Source organism: Aquarana catesbeiana, linkage group LG06 (assembly GCF_042186555.1).
Source record: "Aquarana catesbeiana isolate 2022-GZ linkage group LG06, ASM4218655v1, whole genome shotgun sequence".
Taxonomy (NCBI): domain Eukaryota; kingdom Metazoa; phylum Chordata; class Amphibia; order Anura; family Ranidae; genus Aquarana; species Aquarana catesbeiana.
The window spans coordinates 36,650,650-36,671,879 of record NC_133329.1 but is presented as its reverse complement, the minus strand read 5'-3'; the positions used below and the strand labels follow the sequence as shown (position 1 = coordinate 36,671,879).

Here is a 21,230-nt window from a genome sequence, read left to right as displayed (position 1 = left end):
CACGAGAGTGGGCCATGATCAGGGATGCATGCACTGTCCTGTCACCATTTGAGGAGGCCACGAGGAGGGTGAGCAGTGACAGTGCATGCATCAGTGACACTGTCCCCCTTGTCCACCTGTTGGAGCACACTCTGCATGGAATAATGGACAGGGCACTTGAGGCAGAACAGAGGCAGGAAGAGGAGGACTTCCTTAGCTCTCAAGGCCCCCTTTATCCAGACAGTGTTCCTGCATGCCCGCCGATCACACAGGAAGAGGAGGAGGAGGAGGATTGTGTCAGTATGGAGGTGGAGCCTGGCACTCAGCATCAGCAGCAGTCTTTAAGGGATCATTTACAGTCCCAAGAAACACATGGACTTGTACATGGTTGGGAGGAGGTGGCTGCGGATCATGTCGTCCTTAGTGACCCAGAGGACTCCGGACCGAATGCCTCAGCAAACCTACACTGCATGGCCTCCCTGATCCTGCAAAGCCTGCGGAACAATCCTCGTATTCGTGGTATCAAGGAGAAGGAACAATACTGGCTGGCAACCTTCCTTGATCCACGTTACAAGGGTAAGGTTGCAGACCTTATCTTGCCGTTGCAGAGGGAGCAGAGGCCTTGCAGAAAGGTCTGTGCAACGCGTTCCCAGAGACTGGGAGGTTACAAACTCCTGTTTCTGCACAACGTGTTGAAAAAAGGAGGGGTGTGGAGGCGCCAACTGTGGTAGCTTGTTTATGCAAAAATAAAAGTTAGTGTAACAATTACACTTACTGGTTCGCAGGGTGGAGGTGTTTCTTTGAGATGGAAAAGTGTCCTGGGATGTGCTGTTATCTTGTTTCCGGCTCAGATTTCATTCCTTCAGGCGTCTGGGTGTGGAGTCTGTACACAGGCTGAACTCCTGCATCCAGTGCATGGAAAGCTCCACGCTGACCACTCTGGAGTACAGAAGAGGAAATGAGGTCACTGATGCACGGCAAATATCCAGGCTGGTGTTGGGGATAATGCAGGGATAGTACAGGCTACGCTCTCGGGGCTCACAGCTCACTTCTACTGGCCAGTGAGAAAATATATCTTGGACTACTTAAAATGGGACAGTAATATTTGTCCACAATATCTCCCAGGATGTATGTAGAGACTATTCTTGGTTTGATTGATTCTGAACTCAACCTGTTAATTGAGTGAGCTGATCACATTAGCCTCCAGGACTGGCTAGGAGACGAACAGTCTAATCCTACTATAGTTGTTGATAACTAGGTTGAGGAGGGGGGAGATTGTAGTTTGTATTGTTAATTGTAATTAGCTCCTGCTATTGTGTTTATACTACTGTGTGAAGCTCAGTACCCACAAGTCTGTGTCCTACAGGTCATGTCTCTGAGTCATCTGGTCTGGGTAAATGATTTAGTAAACTAGCTCATGTTAATTAGGTTAATTAGGTTACAGGTGTATTGTTAGAGTAATATGAGCAGGAGGGGGGAACCTCATCTTCTACTGTATATAAGACTGTATTCTGGTTCTAATAAAGATATAGTTTTACTTTTCAAGGGATTCTGAGTTCCACGGGCCCTCCCGTCACATACCCCTAGGAAGGGAAATTCTCTCCTGTAAGGGTTAATATGGGAAAAACTTTTCTCCTTTACACTGATGCTTTATCACCAATCCTTGTTTCACTAAAAACCCCAAATTTTCAAAAAACATTTGTCATTGGGACAAAAAGTGAGGTGAAATCTTCTGAAGAGGAGCACAGACAGCAAAACAAATGTCACAGGGGTGATAACCCTTCCCTATGTTTTCCAAAAAGCTTAAAATCGATTTTTTGGCTGGAGCTTAACACGTTAAAAATGTACCAATTCAAAATTACAAACCGATTCTACTTAACAACAAACCTACAGTCCCTGTCTTGTTTGCACCGCCTGTATACTGCTGTTCAGAGTATATAGAGCCTGGGGGCCCCACACCTTTCCTTTTTGTAATTTGGGTGCGGGGTTCCTCTTAATATCCATACAAGACCCAAAGGGCCTGGTAATGGACTGGGGGGTACCCATGCTGTTTGTCTCACTGATTTTCATCCATATTGCCAGGACCCGGCATTACATTAAAGCCGCAAGCAGTTTTAAATGACTTTTATTCCTTTAAAAAGGTCATTTTGTGCAGGGACTGTTCTAAGCACGGGAAACACGCTCCACTTTACAGGCATACTATAGACACGCCCCAGGTACGATATTTAAAGGAATATTTCACTTTTTTTTTTACTTTAAGCATCATTAAAATCACTGCTCCCGAAAAAAGTACGTTTTTAAAACTTTTTTTTGCATTGATACATGTCCCCTGGGGTAGGACCCGGGTCCCCAAACCCTTTTTAGGACAATACCATGCAAATTAGCCTTTAAAATGAGCACTTTTGATTTTGAACGTTCAAGTCCCATAGACGTCAATGGGGTTCTAACGTTCGTGGGAATTTTCAGTCCGTTCGCAGGTTCTGGTGCGAACCGAACCGGGGGGTGTTCGGCTCATCCCTAGTGTCCACATATTAAAAGTCAGCAGCTGCAGTATTTGTAGCTGCTGACTTTTATTTTTTATTTTTTTCGGTGGAACACCGCTTTAAACAAGAACATTCTGGTTCTTCCTTAAAGTCAAACTTCAGAAGAATTATGCACGTCTGATGGGTATTGACCTCTTTATGGATTGTCAGGTTTCCCTACTATTTATGCAGATTGTAAGAATTTGGAACTGTACTGTTGCTATGTCTACCAACTGTAGGGACAGGAATCCCATCATATGATGTGTATTTTCTTAAATAAAAGCTTAAAATTTAAAGAAAAAAAATGACTTTGATACAATGGTTTGAAATGATTGTTCGGTTTATAGATAATGCATATACTGTACATACGTGTTTTATGCTTTAGGGCATTCTCCAGGTAATCATCTGCTGAGATCACTTTCCCACCAAACTTCAGTTCCAGAGTGAAATCTCTGACTGCCCAGATAAAGATGGGGAAGTATGTGGAAAATGTTTTCTTCTCCTCCTGAGTGTCTCCAGTTCTCACCTTGATTATTTCAGTGAGTTCTCCTACATATCTATTAAAGTTTATAAGGTCATATAACAGCTTTTGTTACAATTATCCAGTTAGGAATTAGAGCTATAATATTTTACCCATTATCTCTGTGATGGGATCTAGGTCTAAGCTAGGGGTTTTATAAAAAAAAATACTTACCTCAGTCTACGGTCTCATGACATTCAGAGCCCAAGTCTTCTTTCTTCTGGACTGTGGTGTGGGATGGTTCTTATGCTTATGCCCATATTGCTCCCCGGCAAGGTGGACACTTCCTATTCACTCTCCTGAGATGAAGATGAGGTGCTGGATATGGATCCTCAATCAGGGCAAACCGGGTATCTGCCCAGGGCCCCACCATTTGGAGGGGGTATTGATGCCAGAGGAATGCTGTGTATTGATAGGGGGTGAGCTCCAAACTGGAATCTGGGGGGAGGAGAGCTCTGTACTTGGGGCGACTTGGATGTACACAGCTCACCCCTAAACCCTGTACTCCATATACAGATCACCAGGGCTGTCTTTGATATTGACTGGACCCTGAGCAAACCTTTCCTTTGGGCCCCCCAGCTTCTCCCAGCCCCCCCGCTCTGAGACATACAATAAATAGCAGCTAGACTCAAAATCAGGTCAGGCAGCAATTGCGATTGGTTGCCAGAGGTTACTGCACATCCTTACCTCTCACTGATTGGGTGCTAGAGGTTACATGCTTACTGCTCACTCAATGGTTGCTAGAGGTTACATGCTTACCACTCCCTGATTGTTCTTTAGAGTTTACATGCTTACTGATTGGTTTCTTGAGGTTACATGCCTATCGCTTACTAATTGGTTGCTAGAGGTTACATGCTTACCGCTCACTGATTGGTTGAAAGAGGTTACTGCACATTATTACTGCTCAGTGATTGGTTGCTAGAGGTTACTGTGCATCATTACCATTTACTTATTGGTTGCTAGAGGTCACAGCACATCAATACAGCTCACTGATTGGTTGCTGAAGGTTACAGCACATCATCTTCTCACTGCCTGCCTCACCATGGTGAGGGGAACCGCAATAGTCAGAAAACTCCTAGAACTTGCTATTAGCAATGAGCAGAGCAGAGCACACACAGCTATGAAAGTTAACTGAGTGCAGCTAGGAACAGAGCCCAATAGGAGCAGTATCCCTGGGGACAGGCTAACAGAAATAAATGCTAACAGGAAAATAAAATTCTCATTGCACTAAGTTCAGGCAAAGCAAAAGCAAAGTTCAGGCTCATCAAACCTTAAAGTGATATTTAAGGTACCCTTTTTTAAAAAAAATAACTAAAATGTCATACTTAATTCCACTGTGCAGTTCGTTTTGCACAGAGTGGCCCAGATCTTCCTGTTCTGGGGTCCCACGGCAGCTCTCGCGGCTCCTCCCTGCATTAGATAACCCCCATCTGGGAAGCTCTCTCTTGAGGGGGATACCTTGCGGGCACACTCCTGAATCATACACTCAGCGTCCATAGACACCGTGTATGACGTGGCCCTGCTCCCCGGCACCCGCGTCATTGGATTTGATTGACAGCAGCGGGAGCCAATGGCTGCGCTGCTTTTGATCTATCCAATGAAGAGCAGAGAACCCGTGGAGAGAGTGACGTGGGGTCACGCCCATGGAAATTCAGGGCTCAGGTAAGTGAAATGGGGGGCTGGGGTGCCAGACACTGCAAGGTGCTTTTTCACCTTAATGCATAGGATGCATTAAGGTGAAAAAAGGCATAGGTTTAAAACCCCTTTAAATCTGGGATTGAGGACCCATGGTCAGAAGGGAACTTCAAGGTATAAGAGAGAGGCTCCAAGTCCAGTACTTCTATGGAGTCTTGGTTCCAGTGGGATGGATCAGACTGGAATACATCAATCAGCAGCCTTAGTGAAAGTCAATGTGGGATATATCACAGGAGAGGATATGAGTTGTGATGGATGGATAACGGCTCAGATTGTGGTGCAGCAGGGCTTATCAGGTCTGGGAATCCTCAGTAACATGTAGAAAACAAAAGTGACCACAGCACAAACATCAATATGAGCATATAACATTTAATAAAGGCATAAAAGCACACTTACATATGGGTAAGCGAAGGGCTGCAAAATTGTGAAGATAGTGAAGAGCAGCACAAACATCTGTCATGCAATGACTCCAGGACTGCCAGAAGTTTGTTTTTTTTTGCCAGAAGGGGCAGGCAGCGTCTGCAGGCTAACTAGATCAAAGCAGCAACCATCGAGGGTGAAATGGGGGCATGTACAACGCGTTTCAGAGGACCTGCCTCCTTTTTCAAGTATGCTCAATTATGGGATGGTGATGTCTTTTATACCAGTAGCTGGAAGCTGGTAATGCAGGTGGGAGAGTAAATTGGTTATGCCAGATTAAAATGGGCCAATCAACTGGCAGGGGAGGGGGATCGTTAAAAAAACCACACAATTAAAAAACACAAAAACAAACAGAGTACAAAAACACAACTAAAACTCAGCATATCTGAGACCACCTGAAACAATTGAAATAGGGGAAGATAATTGTAAACAGTGAGAAGATGTTTTTAGGTATTGTTACACCTGATTGGATAAGTCCATGGGAGATCTAAAAGGAAATACCAGGAGAGAGCACTATAAAGTATTTCCATGGATCTCAGATCATTGTGGCTCCCATGAGGGATGCTAAGCAAGGGAGCAGAAGGGCTGAGAACAGATGAGAGACAAAACAGTTCTACCAATGTGTCCTGGAGTGAATTCCAACCAGGTGTCAGTGAATAGACCAAAAATAATAATACATAAAACAAAAAAAAATGATTTGTAAGGAAACGAATACAAGTAAAACTTTTAAGAAATCTGAATTATATATGCAGGGACCCAGGAAACTTGTGTATGAATATTCACAAATTAAAAGGAAGGCAAGAAAAGGTGACTTCTAATGCCTTACCTACAAAACCAGGACTCCCACACAGTTATACACTGTGTGTATACATATAAGTGTATTGATGCTGGACCATTGATTCAATGAGATATGTAATGAATTTTCCCCCTCATTAGGGCTCTAAAATTAATTAAGATATCAGTTGGACTCAGAGAAAAGCTCCTGGAAAAACGCAATCCAAACCAGGAAAATTATAAAAAAAGGTGCCTGCTTCAGCGGCAGAGCAGCCTTGCTCTGGGCCCAGCTGATATCTCATTTATTTTGGATCCCAAGTATGCTGAGCCCCTGAAATGCATCGACTGTGGTGTTTTTTTTTAACTGTTGTCATTCACGAAATCAATAAAATACAACTTTGGACTTTAGGAACTTTTCTGTGGCACCCTCTTTGGATAAAATGCATATGACTAGGATGTCCATTGGCAAGGTTCACACAGGGTTCTGAATACTTCAAGCAGCAGAATTGGCACTTCCAATAGAACAAGACAAGGAGACAAGTCAACAGACCATGACTCCGGTGGTGGATCACCCTCGTACTCCACTCTCAGATGAGGTGCTGTAAAGGATTAAATGTCAGCAGCTTGTGATAAATGCATGAATGTGTATGGGTGTGGGAGGGATTGTTGGGAAAAGTTTTGCCCAGAGATACATTTTAAGTGAAATTCTGTCTTGTAACTTGTTATAAAAGGATACTTTAACTTGTCTAGATCATCCTGGCAGATGGCGCCCTTGCTATTATACACCAAGGCACTGCTTAGCAGGACTGCAAGGGTGAAGATCTTGCTGTCATTTTTTGTATCCCCCTAGAAGAAAGACCAAAAATATACAAAAATATGAATTTACTATTGGTTTGGTTATTGTACATTTAACTTAAAGCGGAGTTTCACCTAGACCTTTTTTTTTGGCAATCCATTCTGCTATACTGCATTAAATACTATAATGTGTGTGAATTATAAACTCGCCATTCAATTCCCGGATTTTTCAGTTACTCACATTTGTTTTCTACTCTGCAGAGCACTTCCATCTACACTGTGGGCATGTGTAGCCCACTAGGAGTCTCTTCCAAGATAAAGTGCTGATGGCTACCCAGCATGCACTTACCAATCTCGTGCAGTAAACACTGGGCGTAGCGCAGGAAGATTATCTTGTTGTCATAACAACGGGCGGCGATGGAGGAAGTGCCCGCCCCTTTGTTATGGTAATGAAGATAAGGTATCAACACCAAAAACTGGAAGCCTCAGCCTACCATGCATATGAAGCAGTTGCAGCGCTGGACTGAGGTGAAGTAGCTTCTGTTATATGATGTGCTCATATTAGATATATAGATATATAGATATACATATATCGAGTGGTCTATATTTATTTATTCTGATGTTTTTGTGTGTATCTCTCTCCCTCCATCACTCCTTCACTCCTTTTCTCTCTCTGTCTATCTTGTACTTTGTGTGTGTCTGCCTATCCTTCTCTCTCTTTTTCTCTCTGTCACTCAGTTTTTTCTCTCTATCTCTCTTTCCATCTTCTCTTTACTTCTCTCTCTATCTTTACCTCTAGGCTCTCATTCACTCACTTACTCACTTACTCACTCACGCTCTATAGCCTCCATCCCTATATCTCTATCCTCCCTCTCTCTTTCTCTATCTCTATCCTCCCTCTCTCTATTTCTATCCTCCCTCTCTCTATCTCTATCCTCCCTCTCTCTTTCTCTATCCTCCCTCTCTCTTTCTCTATCCTCCCTCTCTCTATCCTCCCTCTCTCTATCTCTATCCTCCCTCTCTCTTTATCTATCCTCCCTCTCTCCTTCTCTATCCTAACTCTCTCCTCTATCCTCTCTCTCCTTCTCTTTCTCTATCCTCCCTCTCCTTCTCTTTCTCTATCCTCTCTTTTTCTCTTTCTCTATCCTCCCTCTCCTTCTCTTTCTCTATCCTCCCTCTCTCTATCTCTATCCGCCCTCTCTCTATCTCTATCCTCCCTCTCTCTTTCTCTATCCTTCCTCTCTCTATCTCTATCCTCCCTCTCTCTATCTCTATCCTCCCTCTCTCTATCTCTATCCTCCCTCTCTCTTTCTCTATCCTCCCTCTCTCTTTCTCTATCCTCCCTCTCTCTTTCTCGATCCTCCCTCTATCTCTATTCTCCCTCTCTATGTCTCTATCCTCCCTCTCTCTATCTCTATCCTCCCTCTCTCTTTCTCTATCCTCCCTCTCTCCTTCTCTATCCTCCCTCTCTCCTTCTCTATCCTCTCTCTCCTTCTCTTTCTCTATCCTCCCTCTCCTTCTCTTTCTCTATCCTCTCTCTTTTTCTCTTTCTCTATCCTCCCTCTCCTTCTCTTTCTCTATCCTCCCTCTCTCTATCCTCTCTATCTCTCTCTCTCTCTCCCCCCTCTTTTTCTCTCTCTCTACCCTCCCTCTCTTTCTCTCTCTCTCTACCCTCCCTCTTTATCCTCTATCCTCCCTCTCTATTTCTATCCTCCCTCTCTATCGTCCCTATCTACCTCTCTCTCTCTCTCTCTCTCTCTCTCTCTCTATCCTCCCTCTCTACCTCTATCCTCCCTCTCTATCACCTCTCTCTCTCTCTCTCTCTCTCTCTCTCTCTCTCTCTGTATCCTTTCTCTCTCCTTCTCTATCTCTATCCTCCCTCTCTATCCTCCCTCTATCTTCCTCTCCCTCTCTCGCTATCGTCCCTCTCCCTCTCTATCCTCCCTCTATCTTGCTCTCTCTATCGTCCCTCTTTCTCTATATCCTCCTTCTATCTTTCTATTTCTCTCTCTCTCTCTCTGTCTCTCTCTCTCTCTCTCTCTCTCTCTATCCTCCCTCTCTCTTTCTCTATGCCCCCATCAGATTGCCCCCATAATGCTGCTCTTTTTTAAACAAATTTTAAATTTTTTTGGCTGTGCTGTCCCCCAGGCTCTGCAAACAAAGCTGACATGCGTACCGCCCACAACAGTAAATAAAGTGATGCAGCCCTTGTGATCCACACACAGCCGCCACCGCCGATTCCATTTGCATGGGAAGCTTGGGTAATGGCAACAAAAGCCTGGTTACCCTTTTTAAAAATGGCGCCGGGCACCGCCTTGCATCATGTTATTTCCGGTTTTGAAATAACGCGATCCTAAGACCCGGCGATGCCTGTTGTCTCCTGGGATTGATGAAACACCTTTATTCAAGGCACCATAGTCCCCCACCCCCTCTTCTCTGTTTACTATCTGGAGACTTGTGTTATGATCCAAGCTGACATTCCTACCCCCTTCTGTGTGAATGATGGCATTCATCTCCAGCACATATCTGCTGCCAGAGACAAGTGTTGTTACCTAAACCTCATTATAAATTATTCTGCTGCTGAGCAGTGTGGTGAAACAGCAGTGGGGGAGAATTTAAAGACCCTGATGATTTTTTGTGTGGGCGTGCCCACTGTGATTGACCCAACCAGGGCAGGGGCTTTGGGAGGGGACTGCAGGGCGGTCTCTTGCCTACTGACTATGGCCCCTAGCTTTTAAGGGAGCACTACTCTTTGTGAGGTGTGTGTCTGGGGAACCCTTGGAGCGGTCTTGCTTCAGATTCACTGGGAACTGAAGGACCTAGATACAGACAGTATTTGGGGCTTCTAGGCTCAAACCAGCAATAACTGCTTTAGACTGTGATACTCAGAGCAGATATTAATATGATCAGCTCAAAGCAACCTGATACTGGGGTCCCTGCTATATTCTGTTTATTAAGGGGTTAAGTGTCTTTTTGTTACGTGTGCCTTTGTCCCATTGTGTGCCTCCTAGGTGTGCATTCCCATTGTTATTTGAGTCATCTATTGTTTCTGTCTGTCTGATCATCTCTTGGAGATGAGATTAATATTGTGACCAGTTTACCTTGTTATGGAGCCATTGTGGAATGTTATGTGTTTATGCTTATGATAATGTGTAATGTTCTTTGTATATCCAGGGTTGTAAGCTGGGTGCCAAATGGACTGGGCACCTAGGTTTGTTTTAGTGACTAGTTGTTTAATTACAGTAGTTCATGTTAATTAGACTGGGGTTTATGTTGGCTGTTCCCTAGCTATGTTAATTATCTTACTGTTTGCATAACGTGATCAAACTCTATTTGTGCGGTATATAAATTCTGTACGAGTTTACAATAGAGTTCCAGTTTGCATCTAAGCTATTATCATCTAGTTCCTAGGTCCAGACTGGAGGAAGTTATATATCTTGGGGAAGGCACCCAAGCTGGGTGCTGGATGGTTCCATCACACACATTTTAATCTAAGCCAGACCATCATCTAGGAAAAAGGTGTGGCATAGACAAGGGATTTCCTGGGTGCTCTGTTTACAAACAGAATGAAGAGGCCAGACATTTAAACACACTTTTTTCTTTGTAAATTTAAAGTGATTGTAAACGATCACGACGATTATAAAACAAGCTTTTCAGATTAAAATAGAAATGAAAGGCAAAATATTTTTGTATAGATTTAAAAAAAAAAACATTTTAAATACCTTTTTTCCCTTTTTTATAAGTGATCACATTCCCTCTTTCCTCAGCTGCATAAGAGCTGGGGGGAGGAGAAGCAGCAGCACACTGAGCTTGCCAGTTAATGGCTGTGCAGGGGGGGGATTGTCAGGACAAGTCTGATAATTGGAGCAGAGCTAGAGAACTGACCATGCTGTGTTCTCCTGCTTGGTGTGGCCAGTTATTAATAGGAAACAGGGAAACTGTCAGGAACATGAGGGATTTCTCATAAAGGAAGCAATACAAAGAGGACAGGAGACTCTCTCATACAAGCACATGGTACAATTAAATAATATAAACCATGGTATAGCCTAAAAAATTACAATACAAAATAAACACATATATTGTAAATCTCTCAAACTTAATTGAAAATTGGAAAATAATAAATTAAGTGAATGAACACTAATGCCACGTACACACGACCGGACTTTCCGGCAGAAAAGGTCCGATGAAATCATTCCATCGGATATTCCGATCGTGTGTGGGCTTCATCTGACTTTTTCTTTCGAAAATTCTGACAGACCTCTTTGGTGCTCCTGGCCCCTCCCTCCTGCCGAGTTCCCCCAGAGCAAGCAGCTTGCTATGAGGGTACCTAAGCCGAGCTACAGCTCTGTGTATACATTCAGACACAGAGCTGACATTCAGCCCCCCCCCCCCCTCCTGATTGGCTAACTGAGTTTGAGTGATAGCAGCAGGAGCCAATTGTGCTGCTGCTGTGTCTCAGCCAATCAGGAAGAAAGAGTTCCAGACGGCTGAGGCACTTGTGCACATTCCTGGATAGAGAGGGGGCTCAGGTGTGTAATTAGGGGGGCTGAGGGGGCTGCTGCACACAGAAGGCTTTTTATCTTAATGCATATAATGCATTAAGATAAAAAACCTTTTGACTTTACAACCCCTTTAAGGACAGGATAGAAGGTCAACCTCCCATCTCATGGCCATTTGCAAAGGAATACCAAGCAGGGACACATAGTGTAAAAACATTTCTAAAAGCTTTATTAAAATAATACTAAACACTTACAATGATTAGATGCAATACAGCTCTGTATAAAAAATTCATCCAAGGACGGATAGAGTGAGGCTGCTGCATCAGAAAATGCAATGACGTCACGGACACGAGCTCCATCTGACACATTTCATCATACTTGACATTGTCTGGGGTGTAGGAGCTGTGTCCTCTCATTGCGCTTACACACAGCTTCTACACCCCAAATGATGTCAAGTATGACAAAACGAGATGGGTGGTGCTCGTGTCTGTGACGTCATTGCATTTTCTGATGCAGGATCCTCACTCTACCCATCCTTGGAAGAATTTTTTATACAGCACTGTATTATTGCACCTAATCATTGTAAGTGTGTGGTATTATTTTAATAAAGCTTATAGAAATGGTTTTACACTATGTTCCCTCACTTGGTATTCCTTTGCAAATGGCCATGAGATGGGAGGTTGACCTGTGAAAAAGGTGACCATCTATCCTGTCCTGAAGCACTGGGAGATCTGTGAATATTCCTTATGGTTATGTTATATTAACAACCAGCAGGAAGCAGGAAGCTGTCACATTTGGCATTGATAGTAATACCACTGCTATATGTATCACTCACTACCCACTGCAGTCAGAGGTCAGGACTGGCAGGGCTAACACCCCATTTAATTTGCCAAACAGGCTAAGTTTGGGCAAAATTAAATTTCTATCTGAACCTGAAGCAAATAGTTGCACCAGCAGTGTGGGTGTGTGAATGGGCACATGGTGAGTGTCTGAACCAACCAGGCCAAGGTCTGTGTGTATGAATCTGTATGGATACAACCCAGCCAGGAGGGTGAAAGCATTGTGTTTATGTTGTTCAGTGTAATGGTGAAAACCCCAATTTGGAAAACCTTTTTCCGGTTCAGGAACTTTCCCTTTGAATAAAAAGGGGCAAAAGGCCTATAAATGTACTTTACTGGCTGGACTGCAGTTCATGAATCTCCATAAAGAATGTAATCTATGCTTGAGGCTTTCAAGTGAAGGTTTATCAGACAGGGAGAAGAGAACAAAAACCAACACAGCTATAAAAAAATAATACCTTCACAAGCCATGAAATTTCAATTACATTCATCAATATAGAAAACTCAAAAGGCCAGAAAAAAATGAGATCCTTGCAATATTTAGCTATAATAATTATTAAGCATTTTGATAAAGAAGTCTCATCCTAAATTTCTCACCTTCTCTACATCCCCCAGACCTTCTGTGTCCAAGAGAACCATAACACGATCCTTATCATTTGGGTGAGGAACACACCACATCCAGATGCCTTTAGTCTGAACCTGAATAGTAGAACCCAGAGTAAAACCTGAGAACAAGAAACATGGAAAACTATTGGCTAAAGCTTGGAAATGGAGTAAAGTCCCATCATTATCTTCAGTTGTGAATACACTTAATACATCCTTTAAATTAGTGGCATCACTAGGGAGGGGCAGGGGGAGCGGGTCGTACCTGGGTGATACCCGTCAGAGGGGTGACACCCATGGGTAGAGGCACCGTTAACATCACCTCTACACATGTCCTCTCCCCCTACGGTGTCCCCCTGTGTCCTCCCCCCACAGTGTCCTCCTGTGTCCTCCATCCCCCACGGTGTCCTTCCCCCATGGTGTCCCCCTGTGTCCTTCACCCCTCATAGTGTCCCCCTGTGTCTTCCACCCCTCACAGTGTCCCCCTGTGTCCCCCCCCCACTGTGTCCCCATGTGTCCTCCTCCCCCCACGATGTTCCCCTGTGTTCTCCACCCCTCACGGTGTCTCCCAGTCTCCTCCACCCCCAACGTTGTTCCCCTGTGTCCTCCACCCCACCCCCACGGTGTCCTCCTCCCTCCACGGTGTCCCCCTGTGTCCTTCACCCCCTCTCCATGGTGTCCTCTACCCCCCAGGGTGACCCTCTGTGTTCTTCACCCCCATGGTGTCCTCCACCCCCCACAGTGACCCCCTGTGTCCTGTGATGTGCTCAGAGCCCATCAGTGCTTTTAGTAAATCAACCCCCAGATGTTCAGTCTAAATTACACAGCCTTTCAGGGTTTTTCTCTTCAGTATTTAAATTTGTTGCTAAATTTCTATTGTACATAATCAAATTGAAAAACTTTTTCTAATCTTACCTTTTTTAACTGGTAATATACTGTAATATACTGTGTATGTACCAATAAGATCATATTTCTTTGACGTACGTGCTTGATGATGAGAATTTTTGATGATGAGATGATGAGTAGGGTTTGAGCTTTGTGTTTGAGTCGAACCCATGTTCGACTCGAACATCGACTGTTCGATCGTTCGCCGAATTGCGAACGATATGGGCCGTTCGCGCCAAATTCGTGTGGCACGTCACGGCCCATAATTCACTGTGGCATCGCAGTGCATTGCTGGCTGATGATTGGCCAAGCATGCACTATGACCCGCATGCTTGGCCAATCACTGCGCCATCAGTAGAGAGAGCTGTAATTGGCCAAAGTCAGGGTGACTTTGGACAATTATGGCTCAGGGGGTTTAGAGAGAGAGAGAGAGAGAGAGAGAGAGAGAGAGAGACAGTGTCATTTCATTTAAGTTAGCTAGATTAGGCAGGACAGTCAGTGAGTTAGCTGTACTTATAGTGTATTGTGTATATATATGTATCCCAGGTGTTGTGTATATATATATATATATATATATATATATATATATATATATATATATACACTGTATTCAGTTTAGCTAGATCTGTTCCTGTTATCTTCCTACTGACAGGCAGGCTTGTCTTGTTACAGTATTTACAGCTACCTGAAGAAAATTGCTGGTGTTCTTTTGATCCTATTAGTACCACAGTCAGGCAGCTAACTATTTACAGTTAGTGTAGTGCGTCCTCCTCACAGTGTTCAGCTAAAGCTACAAGTTAGTGTAGTGCGTCCTGCTCACAGTGTTCAACTAAAACTACAAGTTAGTGTAGTGAGACCTCTGCACAGTGTTCAGCTAAAGCTACAAGTTAGTGTAGTGCGTCCTCCTCACAGTGTTCAGCTAAAACTACAAGTTAGTGTAGTGAGACCTCTGCACAGTGTTAAGCTAAAGCTACAAGTTAGTGTAGTGCATCCTGCTCAACGTGTTCAGCTAAAACTACAAGTTAGTGTAGTGAGACCTCTGCACAGTGTTCAGCTAAAGCTACAAGTTAGTGTAGTGCGTCCTGCTCACAGTGTTCAGCTAAAACTACACGTTAGTGTAGTGGGTCCTGCTCACAGTGTTCAGCTAAAGCTACAACTTAGTGTAGTGTGTCCTGCTCACAGTGTTCAGCTAAAACTACAAGTTGGTGTAGTGAGACCTCTGCACAGTGTTCAGCTAAAGTTACAAGTTAGTGTGGTGCGTCCTGCTCATAGTGTTCTGCTAAAGCTACAAGTTAGTGTAGTGAGTCCTGCTCACAGTGTTCAGCTAAAGCTACAAGTTAGTGTAGTGAGACCTCTGCACAGTGTTCAGCTAAAGTTACAAGTTAGTGTAGTGAGACCTCTGCACAGTGTTCAGCTAAAGCTACAAGTTAGTGTAGTGCGTCCTGCTCACAGTGTTCAGCTAAAACTACAAGTTAGTGTAGTGAGACCTCTGCACAGTGTTCAGCTAAAGCTACAAGTTAGTGTAGTGTGTCCTGCTCACAGTGTTCAGCTAAAGCTACAAGTTAGTGTAGTGCGTCCTGCTCACAGTGTTCAGCTAAAGCTACAAGTTAGTGTAGTGCGTCCTGCTCACAGTGTTCAGCTAAAACTACAAGTTAGTGTAGTAAGACCTCTGCACAGTGTTCAGCTAAAGCTACAAGTTAGTGTAGTGCGTCCTGCTCACAGTGTTAAGCTAAAACTACAACTTAGTGTAGTGAGACCTCGGCAACGTCTTCATCTAAAGCTACAAGTTAGTGTAGTGCGTCCTGCTCACAGTGTTCAGATAAAGCTACAAGTTAGTGTAGTGCGTCCTGCTCACAGTGTTCAGCTAAAACTACAAGTTAGTGTAGTGAGACCTCTGCACAGTGTTCAGCTAAAGCTACAAGTTAATGTAGTGCATCCTGCTCACAGTGTTCAGCTAAAGCTACAAGTTAGTGTAGTGCGTCCTGCTCACAGTGTTCAGCTAAAACTACAAGTTAGTGTAGTAAGACCTCTGCACAGTGTTCACCTAAAGCTATCTGTAGAAGGTTGGTGGTGTTCTCATACTACAGGCAGGCAGTTGATTTTGCTAGCTGCAGTATCAGTACATATATATATATATATATATATATATATATATATATATATATATATATACCAGCTTAGTGCAGCTACAGGCCATTAGTATGTCTGGAAGGCCAACAAGGAGAGGCAGACAGTCGCAAGCCAATAAAAGAGGGCAAGCAGGCTCTGTGTCTAGAGGCAATGGTGCTGGTCATGGAGACGGTGCATCCTCATCAGCACGTGGCCGTGGGACACGCTTGGCCTTTTTTTCGGCAGCTGGCCGTGTTAAGCCGCAACATGCGGAAGACTTGGTTGAGTGGATGACCAAGCCGTCCTCATCCTCCTCATCCTCTCTCACCCATGCTCAGGGTACTTTGTCTGACAAAGCAGCGGCCTCTTCCCTGGGCTCAATGTCATCAGTGACTCCTTCCCTAGCCCCACCATGTCCTCCTGAGGAGTCCCTCGAACTGTTTGACCACAGTGTTGGGTACATGCTCCAGGAGGATGCCCAGTGTTTAGAAGGCTCTGATGATGATACTGATCTAGATGAAGGCAGTAACGTGAGCACGGACAGAGAGGGTGCCCAAGAAGGACAGCAATCTGGCAGTCATGCTCCCCCTGCTGCAACATACTGCCAGGTTTGCTCCACTGATGAGGAGGGAGGGGATGATGAGGTCACTGACTCAACGTGGGAGAGAGGAGGAGGAGGCAGCACATCACCAACAAGGCAGGATGCCCTCCAGGGGCCAGCCTAAGGGCAGCACACTGATTGCATCACACCCCAAAGCTCCGCATGTGCAGGGCGCTGCAGTCTCTGCACGTTATTCAAAAAGTTCTTTGGTGTGGGCCTTTTTTGAGACGAGTGCATCAGATCGCACCGCTGCTATTTGCAACATATGTCTCAAGTGTATCTTATGTGGCCAAAACATCTCCCGCTTGGGGACCACATGCTTGACCAGACATATGTTGACATGCCATGCAGTTAGTTGGCAAGCGTATTTAAAAGACCCACAACAAAGAACAAAGAGGACCTCTCCTTGCTCCTCATCAGCTGAGATCTCCAACCCCACTATACCTTCAGTCCTCTCTGAGACCTGCACTGAGAGGAATGAAGGTGTAGAATTAGGTGTGTCACAGCCAAGTACTTGTGGGCAATCTGCTTTCGGTACACCGACGTCAGGTTGTACCAGGCAAATTTCCCTGACCCAGCTGCTGCACCGCCGAAAGAAGTTCTCTCCCAGCCATCCACATGCCCAGCGGTTGAATGCTAGCTTGGCAAAATTGCTAGCACTTCAACTGCTACCTTTTCAGTTGGTAGACTCTGTCCCCTTCCGTGAGTTTGTGGAATGTGCGGTTCCTCAGTGGCAGGTACCCAAACACCACTTTTTCTCACGAAAGGCGATTCCGGCTCTCTACCGGCATGTGGAAGGCAATGTCTTGGCCTTGCTGGACAGGGCAGTCAGTGGTAAGGTGCATATTACCGCTGACTCATGGTCCAGCAGGCATAGACAGGGACGTTACCTAAGTTTCACCGCGCATTGGCTGACTCTGCTGGCAGCTGGGAAGGATGCAGGACAAGGTGCAGTAGTGTTGGAGGTTGTTCCGCCACCACGCCTCCAAAATGCCACTACTAATGATTGTGACTCACCTCTTTCCTCCACCCCCTCCTCTTCTTCTTCCTCCATGGCCTTTTTCTGTGCTTTGTCCTCGGAAACGGTGGTGCTCCGTAGCCGTTCAAGGGGCTACGCAAGTATGCAGGCCAAAAGATGCCATGCGGTGCTTGAGCTGGTGTGCTTGGGGGACAGGAGCCACACTGGGGCAGAGGTTCTGTCAGCTCTGCAGGGGCAGGTTCAGAGGTGGTTGACGCCACGCCAACTTAAGGCAGGAATGGTGGTTTGCGACAATGGCACCAACCTCCTCTCTGCCCTCTGACAGGGACAAATGACCCATGTGCCCTGTTTGGCTCACGTCCTTAACTTGGTGGTGCAGCGATTCTTGGGCAGGTACCCGGGCTTACAGGATGTCCTGAGGCAGGCCAGGAAAGTCTGTGTGCATTTCTGCCGGTCATATAATGCCAGTGCTCGGCTGGCAGACCTCCAAAAGGACTTTAACCTGCCCAAGAACCGCCTAATGTGTGACATGCCCACCAGGTGGAACTCAACGTTGGCCATGCTGCAGCGGCTGCACACGCAGCAGAGGGCCATCTATGAGTACCTGTGCGACTATGGCACCAGGACAGAGTCAGGGGAGCTTGTTTTTTTTTCCCACGCCAGTGGGCCATGATCAGGGATGCATGCACTGTCCTGTCACCATTTGAGGAGGCCACGAGGATGGTGAGCAGTGACAGTGCATGCATCAGTGACACTCTCCCCCTTGTCCACCTGTTGGAGCACAAGCTGCGTGGAATAATGGACAGGGCACTTGAGGCAGAACAGAGGCAGGAAGAAGAGTGCCCACCGATCACACAGGAAGAGGAGGAGGAGGATTGTGTCAGTATGGAGGTGGAGCCTGGCACTCAGCATCAGCAGCAGTCTTTAAGGGATCAGTCCCAAGAAACACGTGGACTTGTACGTGGCTGGGAGGAGGTGGCTGCGGACCATGTCGTCCTTAGTGACCCAGAGGACTCCGGATCGAATGCCTCAGCAAACCTACGCCGCATGGCCTCCCTGATCCTGCAAAGCCTGCGTAAGGATCCTCGTATTCGTGGTATCAAGGAGAAGGACCAATACTGGCTGGCAACCCTCCTTGATCCACGTTACAAGGGTAAGGTTGCGGACCTTACATTTCCAATTGTAGAGGGAGAAGAGGATGAAACATCTTCGGGATTCCTTACAGAAAGGTCTGTGCAACGCGTTCCCAGAGACTGGGAGGTTACAAACTCCTGTTTCTGGACAATGTGTTGCTGAGGCTTCGGTCAGTCAAAGAAGGAGCGGTGGAGAAGGTGGCCGTCTGACCGATGCGTTCAGACAATTTTTTGGTCCGCAGCCCCAAGGTATTATCGGTTCCAGCAACCATGGCCAGCGTCTGTTTTACATGGTGCAGGAATACCTAGGGGCAAGATCTGACTTGGACACCTTTCCCACCAACAATCCTCTGGGTTCCTGGGTCTTGAGGATGGATCACTGGCCAGAGCTTGCACAGTATGCAATTGAGCTACTGGCCTGTCCTGCATCCAGCGTTCTTTCGGAACGCACATTCAGTGCTGCTGGAGGCTTTGTAACCGATCACAGGGTGCGTCTGTCCACCGACTCGGTCAATCGACTGACCTTCATAAAAATGAATCAGTCTTGCATCACCACCAGCTACCAAGCACCTGATGCTGATGTAACCGAATAATTTTTTTGGAAATCTCAGATCCCTTCAAAGACTGCCTATGCTGATGCTGAGTGACTATCCTGAGTAATTATCCTCTTCCTCCTCAATGATCACGCTGATAGCTTGTAAGAATATTTTTGGTTCTGAGGGCCAGCACCAGTGCCTAAGGACCAATTTTTCAGCCCCTGTTTAACAGGGGCGTGTAATTACAATTTTTGATGCAATACTTTGCAGCAGGGCTCGTTTCTGCGTTCCAACTAGAGTATCTGTGAGGGGTTGCAGTGTTGTAGCACCAGCACCAGAGCCTAAGGCCCAATTTTTCAGCCCCTGTTCAACAGGGGCATGTAATTACAATTCTTGATCTAATATTTCACAGCAGGGCCCGTTTCTGCGCCCACCAAGAGCGAGTGAGGACTTGCAGTGTTGTGGCACTAGCACCACCAAAGGCCCAATTTTTCTGCCCCTGTTCAACAGGGCCATGTAATTACAATTCTTGATCTAATATTTCACAGCAGGGCCCTGTGAGGGCTTACAGTGTTGTGGCCACAACAACACCTAAGGCCCAAATTTCTGCTGAGTATATAGGGCAGGTCCCTACTTTCAAACATCCAACTTACAAACGACTCCTACTTGCAAACAGAAGGAGACAAGAGGAAGTGAGATGAAATCTACCCCTAGGAAGGGAAATTCTCTCCTGTAAGAGTTAATATGGGAAAAACGTTTCTCCTTTCCACTGATGCTTTATCACCAATCCTTGTTTCACAAAAAAACCCAAATTTTCAAAAAACATTTGTCATTGGGACAAAAAATGAGGTGAAATCTTCTGAAGAGGAGCACAGACAGCAAAACAAATGTCACAGGAGTGATAACCCTTCCCTATGTTTTCCAAAAAGCTTAAAATCGATTTTTTGGCTGGAGCTAAACACGTTAAAAATGTACCAGTTCAAAATTACAAACAGATTCTACTGAACAACAAACCTACAGTCCCTGTCTTGTTTGCACCGCCTGTATACTGCTGTTCAGAGTATATAGGGCCTGGTGGCCCCACGCCTTTCCTTTTTTTTAATTTAGGTGCGGGGTTCCCCTTAATATCCATACAAGACCCAAAGGGCCTGGTAATGGACTGGGGGTTACCCATGCTGTTTGTCTCACTGATTTTCATCCATTTTGCCAGAACCCGACATTACATTAAAGCCGCAAGCAGTTTTAAATGACTTTTTTTCCTTTAAAAATGACATTTTGTGCAGGGACTGTTCTAAGCACGGGAAACACGCGCCACTTTACAGGCATACTATAGACACCCCCCAGGTACGATATTTAAAGGAATATTTCACTTTTTTTCTACCTTTAAGCATCATTAAAATCACTGCTCCCTTGATACATGTCCCCTGGGGCAGGACCCGGGTCCCCAAACCCTTTTTAGGACAATACCATGCAAATTAGCCTTTAAAATGAGCACTTTTGATTTTGAACGCTTGAGTCCCATAGACGTCAATGGGGTTCTAACGTTCGTGCAAATTTTCGGTCCGTTCGCAGGTTCTGGTGCGAACCGAACCGGGGGGTGTTCGGCTCATCCCTAATGATGAGACCTTTGCTCCTCCTTGTACCTTTCTACTTTTTTCTCCTCATTAATATATTCCTTGATCTTTCTATGTTTTCTTGCTTTTTCCTTGTCACTCTGTCCTCATAGGTGTAGATCTGAATGTCATCTTAATAATTGCTAAATATTAGTAACTCAGATATCTAACGCTAATGCTAACTATGACCTTTGTACTGTACAGGGATCTTACCTGATACTGTTACAGCTGTAACTTTTTGATTTGGTAACAAAAAAATCATAATAAAGATCGATAGTTTAATATATATATATATATATATATATATATATAATTGAAACACAGTATTATAGCTTTAAATCTTTGTAATAACGAGAAATTAATGAACTTCAGAACGGTTTAGCCAAATTCTGTAAAAATTCTGGAACTTTTTGAATTTCCGAGCCAGAAGTGTCAAAACAGCTACTATAAATATGAATCAGGCTGCACACTGTGTACAGAGGAGCAATCAATCTTATATTGTGCTATCTAATATTGTGCTGCATGGTTTGGGAGGCTCCTGTAAGCCCTGCCTGATGACATGATGGGGCCAAAAAGTAGACTGAGCAACTTAGATAGAACAGTAGGACCTGGTGGCATTGACAGTCAAGGTAAGGGTGATCAGGCAACTGCAGAAGCAGATACTGTAGAAGGCAGAGACAGCTTTTGGAGCAGCCTGTGATCCCTTTCTACCAGAAGTTTATTGGTAA

The 21,230-nt window shown here is 45.1% G+C and overlaps 1 protein-coding gene across 1 annotated transcript in view; it reads right to left on the bottom strand.

Annotated features, from left to right (window-relative positions):
* LOC141148307 (guanylate-binding protein 7-like) overlaps nt 1-21,230 on the bottom strand; it is a 94,491-nt gene that overhangs the window by 72,927 nt on the left and 334 nt on the right. The window contains exons 2-4 of the mRNA XM_073635611.1: nt 12,641-12,768; nt 6,647-6,756; nt 2,871-3,058 (exon numbers count right to left, since the gene is read on the bottom strand). Of these exons, the coding sequence (XP_073491712.1) occupies nt 2,871-3,058; nt 6,647-6,756; nt 12,641-12,768 (426 nt within the window). The remainder of the gene's footprint in view (nt 1-2,870; nt 3,059-6,646; nt 6,757-12,640; nt 12,769-21,230) is intronic.